General features: G+C 57.5%; 1 protein-coding gene across 1 annotated transcript in view; it reads right to left on the bottom strand.

The window, feature by feature from the left end:
* Positions 1–2970: 2970 nt before the first annotated feature.
* The window catches only part of MYCN (MYCN proto-oncogene, bHLH transcription factor), a 5952-nt gene continuing 944 nt past the window's right edge, over positions 2971–7978 (bottom strand). Inside the window, exons 3-4 of the mRNA XM_027855641.1 lie at positions 6981–7898; positions 2971–3739 (exon numbers count right to left, since the gene is read on the bottom strand). Of these exons, the coding sequence (XP_027711442.1) occupies positions 3123–3739; positions 6981–7898 (1535 nt within the window). The 3' untranslated portion in view covers positions 2971–3122. The remainder of the gene's footprint in view (positions 3740–6980; positions 7899–7978) is intronic.

The raw sequence follows: 7978 nt of genomic DNA, 5'->3' as shown, positions 1-7978 counted from the left end.
TCCAACCACCACTGGAACCCACCAGATGTTGTGGCCACATACAGTGGGTCCAACCACCATTGGAATCCACCAGATGTGGCCACATATAGTGAGTCCAACCACCACTGGAACCCACCAGATGTGGCCATATACAGGGGGTCCAACCACCACAGGAACCCACCAGATGTCGTGGTCACATATAGTGGGTCCAACCACCACTGGAACCCACCAGATGTTGTGGCCCCATCAGATGTGGCCATATACAGTGAGTCCAACCACCACTGGAACCCACCAGATGTTTGGCCATACACAGCCGGCTTAACCACCCCTAGAACCTACCAGACAGGTGATCCTTAGGCCTCTGCTGGATGAGCCCACCACCTCCTAAGGCAGCCTATTACCCTTTGGGATGGCTCTCGTTGTTAAGGAGTTTAGGGTGGGTTCCCCTTACACACATTAGTGGCTCTGAAGGAAAGGAGATACCAGGTGATAGGAGTCTGTGAAGACCCATCATGGCACCAGGAAATTCCCTCATCATCTTTAGGAAGGCAGCTAAAAAGCAAAGCCCTTCCTAATGTAGCTGCTCTTTTAAATCATGATCATTGCTGGGGAAAGCCTCTAATAGAGGTCCTGAAATGCCAGAGCTGGGAAGTGGGGTGCTGAGGGGTGGGGAGAATGGAAGAGTTGGACATATTTTCATTTCTATCTCCATGGCCCAGGACAGTGATGGCACCTCGCAGGTCTGTAAAACACTTGTGGAATGTTTGAATTCTCTGAAACACACATATAAGGCCTCATTTAGAGACTCCCCATTCATAAGACAGACCACAGGTTCTGAGCTGCAAGTGACCTTAGGAGCATCTGATCCCACATTCTCACCTTGCAGATGAGGAACTGAGGCCAAGACGTGACCTCCCCGAGGTCACACAGGCACAGCTGGGAAGGCTAGGACTTGAGGCCAGTCCAAGCCACATTACTCTGTGTGCTGCTACTGGACACTTTACGGGAATATTCCCTTGAGTGTGCGGAGGGGACTCAGGGAAGGGCAGGCTTCTCAGAAACTGCCACCCCTCCCCACACACACCTCCCCCCCTCCATGCAAAGAATTCTTGGCAAGCCTGAAGGCAAGCCAGTACCAGAACATACCCATGGATGGAGCTTTCCCTGGCATTCCCCAGACCCCTAGCCACATACACACACTAGGCAAAGTGCACTTTGGATAAATGTGATTTTCTTCCAGATTTCCAGATTTATAGGTTACCCCCTCTGACAACACCCTCCAAAGATGGGCCTGGGCTGAGCTGAGCCCCACTTCAAACAAGCAGGCCCTCTTGAATAAAAATAACCCTAAATGTGTGCTCCAGAAAAATCAGAATGGATGGAGCTCAGCCAGGATCCCTGATGGGTCCAACTAACGTTCTCCGGGGCACCCGACCTTGAGAGTGAGAGTCCCCCCAAGAAACAACTAGGTTCACGCTTCCAGGGATGTTCTGGTTAGAAGCAGGAGAGGGAAAAGTACTCATGGGTTGGTGAAAGGAGCAAGATGAGAGAAAAAATTCACTGACAAAGCCAGAGCAGCTCTACAGAAGGGGTCCATAGCTTTAGCCTGCCTCTCTTTTCAGGAAGAAACTGATGCCCATAGATGAAGTGACTTAGCCAGGGCAAGACAAAGTAGCGGGGTCAGGATTTGAACCCAGGCCCTCTGATTGCAGAAACAGTGCTATGTGGGGTGGTGGCAGGCTGGTACCAGTCAGGAAGGATTCTAGGCCTTCCACTTACCAACTGACTGCCCACACATAAACTGTCTGGATCTACACTCTATCATCCTAGGTATTTCCCTGAGAAATGGTCATGATTCTCACCTCTAGAATAAATAACAACACATCTTGGTTTGAATTGGTGTTTCCTTCTGTGGTTCTGCTGGGAAGCTCCCTATCCTAAGACAACCCAGCCCATTTCTTATGCCTGTGGTCTGCTGCCAACATGGTCAAGCCTGTGCCAAGGCCCGAATCACTGCTTAATTACCAGCAGAATCACCTCAGACCCCACCTCGCCCAACCATTTTACTGATGAATGAGAGATGGAGAGACTGACCCCAGGTCACCCCGGCTGGCTGGGGCGCCCACTCTGAGACCCAAAGGGCGCTGGAGTGTTACTCCAGGTCATCCAAGGTGACCATCTGCCATCTCCCTCCGCCCCAGAAAGTGACCCAGAATGGACCAAGCGACCCGGGGGAGAACAAAGCTCAGAAGGCATCATTCAATGACTATTTATTTTCATAGACATGAGGTATTTCAAAGTGCTCAAAGATGCAGCACTAAATAGACATTTCCAAGACAAGTGAAACACAGAACTTCGCCTTTCCCCAGTTCTATGCCCCAAACATTAACAAGGACGCCAACAGCAAGAAACGGGGCAAGGGGGAGAAAAAGGCTGAGAAGTCAGTTTTTTTTTTACAAAAGCTTCTTAGTTCCAAAAAGTGATAAAGTAATATCTACTCAAAACTTCACAACTCATTTTCATACGAAAATATAAGTATCAAATGTAGTCATGTCTCCGCGCCATACTAAAGTATACGGACAGTGTAAGAATTAGTCCAGTATATAACAGAGATTAACAAGGTATCTGTATACAAAACATGCTCCTCAAACATTGAGGCGTCACAGGACTTAGGTAAGACTCGCCACTCTCCAAACGGCGGCCGGGCAGCCGCCTCTCATTACCCAAGACATGGACAAAGGCAAGTGTGAAATCACTATTTACAGAGATGTAGCGAGCTCGCCCGGGAGCAAAGCAGAACGAACAGGTGGGACGTCCGGTCCAGCGGGGGGTCAGAACGGGAAGCACCATTGAGGAAAGAAGGGCCGACTCGCTGGTTTGCGTCTGGAGGCTCCAGACCCGCCGTGGAAGGGCCGCCCGCAGGTCGGGGGAGCGGCGCGTCCGTCTCCGTCCCTCCGGCCAGCTCCCGAGGCCCCGCGAGGCGTCCCCACCCACATCCAGTCTCGGAGAGAGGACCGGATTGAAAGTAAACCAACATTCTTAACGTCAAAACACCTTTTTCTCTTGAACAATTAAAAAAAATGTGCAAAGTGGCAGTGGCTGTCCGAGGCCGGCACGGGGCCAAGCCTCGGCGGGGCGTGGGCTCAGCAAGTCCGCACGTGCTCCACCTTCTTGAGCAGCTGCTCCTGCCTGGCGATCAGCTTCTTCTTCTCCAGCTGCAGCCGGTGCTCCTCGGCCTGCAGGGAGTGCACGTACTCGGTGGCCTTCTTCAGGATGACCACCTTGGCCGCCTTGTCGTTCTTCACCAGCTCCGGCACGTGGTCCCTGAGGGTGATGAAGCTGGACCTCAGGTCGTTCCGCCGCTGGCGCTCCAGGATGTTGTGGTTGCGGCGGCGCTCGCTGTCCTCGGAGTCGGAGTTCCGCGGGCTCGCGCTCTTGGCCTTGGGCGGCACCGGGACGCTCTTGGCGGGGCGGGGCGGAGCCTCAGCCTTCATCTTCTTCGGGGGAGGCGAGTCCTCGCGCTCCGCGAAGGGGGAGGGCGCAGCGTAGTTGTGCTGCTGATGGATGGGCGCACAGCGCTTGAGGATCAGCTCCCCCGGCTGGGCCCTGATGGCGGCGGCCACGGCGGCGCTCTTGGGCCGAACGGTGATGGTGAACGTGGTGACCGCCTTGGGGTTGTTGGAGGACGACGCTCGACGCTTCTCCACCGTCACCACGTCGATCTCCTCTTCCTCCTCTTCCTCCTCCTCATCTTCATCATCTTTTAGAAACAAAGTCAGAGAATTACAACCTGCGCCTCGTCCGGGAGCAGTTAAAAATGCCCTTCGACGAACGCTGGAAGGAGGTCTGACCCAAGAGGGGAAAGGGGGCAAGCGGAGAAATGACTTTCACACACCCTCGGTGATCTGGGGGGAAAGGGATCCATCACACACACACAAACACACAGACACACACAGACACACGCACGCACACGCACACAGACACACACACACGCACACGTCAACGTGCCAAAGGAACCACGCAAAGACAAACCCAAGGTTCCAGGTTAGCAAAGGCGGCTGGGATAGAGGCAGTGCAGCCCAGCGGCCAGAGCACTCAACTTCCAATCAGGAAACATGGGAGTGAACCCAAACTTGGCCAGCAACTAGCCCGGCAACTTGGAGAAAGCCTCCACGCACCCTCTTTGTACCTAATTCCTCCTCCAGAAAACACCATCCACACCTGTACCACCTATGTCCAGGGTCCCAGGGAAACAGGGGCCTCTGTACAGGTCCCTGCATCATTTCTCCAGGAAGTCTGCAAGTGAACATGTATTGGTGGATAATAGATGAGCTCTGGGGCCAGAGCTGGCTCTTAAGTAAGGGAAAACTAGAATTCCAGAAGAATCCAGAAAGCCTTAGGTGCCTCCTCAGGCATCAGAGATGTGTACTAGGTGGGCATGTTTTGTCCCTCTCTGACAGAGACGCAGACTGGGAACCTCAGGAGGCCAGGGAATGGACTGTAGGGAAGACAGCCTGGGCACTTAGCTCTGCATATCGGTGCTCGATAAATGTCTGCTCATTTCAATGCCGTCTGACACGCATCTAATAGCCTCCTACTACATGAACCAGGCACAAGGCAGGGCCTGGGGGATCCAAGCCAAAACCCACCGACAACGGGAGTGGAGTAGTGAAATGTCCTTCACAGACACACACACGAGAAGCCCCATGAAGATCACATACACGTCCAACTGCGACAGAGATGGAAGGATCCAGGAGGGTGGATCTGGGACCTATTCTCACCAGAACCCAGAAAAGGCCTGGCAGAGTCTGAGCAAAGACACAGGGGCAGGAATGACAGGGCCATTAACGGGGTGGGGGTTCTGCACTGGCGGAGGGGAAAGTCTCTAACACCCAGCGTTTCCACCCCCAATAAGATCACTCCTTCTAAAATAGAAGATGCTCATCTGGACCCTACACACACACACACACACACACGCGCGCGCACACGCGCGCACACACACACACCACACACGCATACGCATACACATGTGCACACACATCGCACACGCACACACTACACATGTGCACACACACCACACACATACACACGCACACACGTACCACATGCACACACATCACACACACCCACACCACACACACGTGCACGCACACACACCACACACATACCACACGCATACACATACACATGTGCACACACATCACACGCACACACACACACACACACGCCACCCCATGGAAATCCTGCCCCGTCTTTGGCACCGGAGATCTGAACAATTGGTGGATTTGTTCTGAAGCTAACACTGTGCTGTCCCAGTCTGCGGGTCCCCGTAAGGCCTAGGTTTTGGGTGCCTGCCAAGAAGACAGCTGTTGGGAGGAAATGCTTCCCTCACCCAAGGCTGTCAAGGCAGGGCCATTAAAGGGACAGGGAGCCTTTTTTTGGAAACTGAAGGCTGATCCAAAGTTTCCAGGGCTCGAACAGGACTACACCCACCCAACAGGCCCTTCGGTCACTAGCACAGGACACCTGGTTTTGTGCCCAGCCCAAGGCGTGGGGACGTGACTTTTAAACAGAAAGGAAGCTGGGCTCCCTCTCTCTCCTGCCATCACCTTCTGGGTAGCCCCAGCCCCAGGCCTGAGTACCTCAGCCCAGTGGGACCCAGCTCGAGGCAGCCGTGGGAAGGGCTAACTTGGAATGTCTCCGTGCTCCCTGGAGGTGTTCCGGCCAGCATGGAACCACGTTTAATGTATTGGGGGGTATGAAGGATGTGAACCTCCCTTCATGGTCTTCCTCAATAGACCATAAGCTTCCTGAGGGCAGGGACCGTGCTCTGGATCCCACAGAGCTGAGATCAGAAAGCCATCTCCAGTGGCCAACCCTCTTTTTACAGAGGAGCTAACTGAACCCCTCAAAGTTAAGTGAGCGACCTTATACGGTCCAGGGCCTGACACTCCCCCCTCCACCACAGACGCTGGATAAATACCACCTGGAGGAATGAGTACAATCAGCTCCTTCGAGGACAAAGACAATTCTGCCCCTGATGCCCAGGGTTTGAGCACAGGGCTTGGCACAAAGCACCCACTTAAACAAGGCTTACTGGCCCCACGGGGCAGGTTGGGGAGGGGCATCTGGGAACATCTAGTCTTACAGACCGGACACTGGAGAACAATCCATTAAGCACCTAGCGCTTCAGAAGCACTGGCTGAGTACTTCGCCAAGGTCACCCAGGTGGGAAAGGCCAGGGCAGGGTCACACGCAGAGAAGCCTGGGTTCCTAGGGCTCGACTGGCTACACTTTCCCAAGGGTGGGAGTGGGCGCAGGAGCTGAATTCGGATCAAAGGGGCCTTGGAGGGGGTGGGCGACACACCGCCACCTGCTGGCACCCCCTGAACCACCGGCCAGCCCCAGGCGTTGCTGGAGAGTGCCGGGTGCTCACTTAGCCAGCCAGGGATCTGCCCCTTTCCTCCAGGGCTCTTGTCCAGGAGAGGGTGTGTGCGGAGGGAGGGGGGAATTTTGCTCTGGTCAGTCCCCTTTCCACCCTATTGCCTTCTCGCCCCTCCCCCCTCCCCACCCCTCTCTCCCCTCAGGGGAGGCTGGGGATTTCTCCTAATGGATCCCCCTTCAGTGCTCTGGCCTCAGGGTGCGCGGCACCACGGGTCGACTCTCCCAGCCCCCCCCCCCACCACGGAATCTGTGAAACCACCACCTTTCCCTATTTCGTGATGGGGGACCAGGAGTGGGGCGGGGAGACCCCTAAGGACAGACCTTTAATTGTAAATAGAAAGCAGTCCATCCCTACCCCCCCCACCATCCCTTTTCAGGGGACCCCCGCCCAAGTGCTCCTGGGCACTTCAGAAAAGGCAGTTGCAATTGGTCCCCGAACCACTCCCCGCCCCGACAGAGAAGATGATGACAGGGCCCAATTCTTCGAACCGCCAGCAGAAAGAAGAGGGCCTCTGGGGGGGGGGAAAGGGGGCCGATGGAAGGGGGGGTCGTCTTACCCGAGTCGCTCAGGGTGTCGTCCCCGGAGCAGCTGTTGGCCCTGGCGTCTACCGCGGGGAAGGGGCGCCCGGGGCCGCGGGGGTGCTGCCCGGCCCCTCCCGGGGGCTCCCCAGACCTGCCGGCGGCTCCGGCTGCAGCGGCCGGGGGCTCGCGCTTGTTCACCGGGAAGGGAAAGACCACGGCCGGGTCCACGCACTCGGAGGCCGGGTTGCACAGGTCGGCAGCCCCGGGGGCTGGGAGCTCGACGGCTGCCGCTACGGGAGCCCTGGAGGGCGGCGCGGAGGAGGAGGCAGCGGAGGCGGTGGCGACCCCGCCGGCCTTGGCCAGGCCGTCGGCCGGCGCCCCCCGCGGGCCGGCCTGCAGCTTCTCGGTCACCACCCGCTCCAGCTTCTCCCGCGCCGAGAAGCCGCTCCACATGCAGTCCCGCAGCACGAAGGCGCTGAGATTGCCCTCGCCCCAGGCGGCGTGGGCCGGGCCCCCGGTCCCCCACGGCTCCGCCTCGGGGGGCGGCAGCAGCAGCAGCTCGGACGCCCAGTCGGGGGGCTCGCCGCCCCCGGGCCAGGCGGCTGCCGGGCTAGGCAGCCCGCCGGGGCCGACGCCGGGCCCGGCCCGGCTCGGGGAGAGCGGCGGCGTGGGCAGCAGCTCGAACTTCTTCCAGATGTCCTCCCCCGGGGGCGCGGCGTCCGGGCCGCCCACGTAGAAGTCGTCCTCGTCGGGGTAGAAACAGGGCTGCAGCGAGTCGAACTCCAGGTCCGGGTTCTTGGGGGCCGCGGCGCCCACGGGCATGGTGGGAGGGGGCGTGGGGGGCGGCCGCCGCTCCTCGGGGCGCGCTGCTCCGCCGCCTTCTGGGGCTCTGCTTGCCGTCGGGGTGCGAGGGAGCCAGAGAGAAGATGGAAGGAGAGACGCACCGGTGAGCCCTGGGCAACGGACAGACAGACGGACACGGGAGGGAGAGAGGAAGAGGGAGGAGGGGGGGAGGGAGAGAGGGAGAGGGAGG

Source organism: Vombatus ursinus, unplaced genomic scaffold (assembly GCF_900497805.2).
Source record: "Vombatus ursinus unplaced genomic scaffold, bare-nosed wombat genome assembly UNPS02010980.1, whole genome shotgun sequence".
Lineage (NCBI taxonomy): Eukaryota > Metazoa > Chordata > Mammalia > Diprotodontia > Vombatidae > Vombatus > Vombatus ursinus.
Note: the sequence above shows the minus strand (reverse complement) of the source record. Positions and strands in the feature narration are given on the sequence as shown.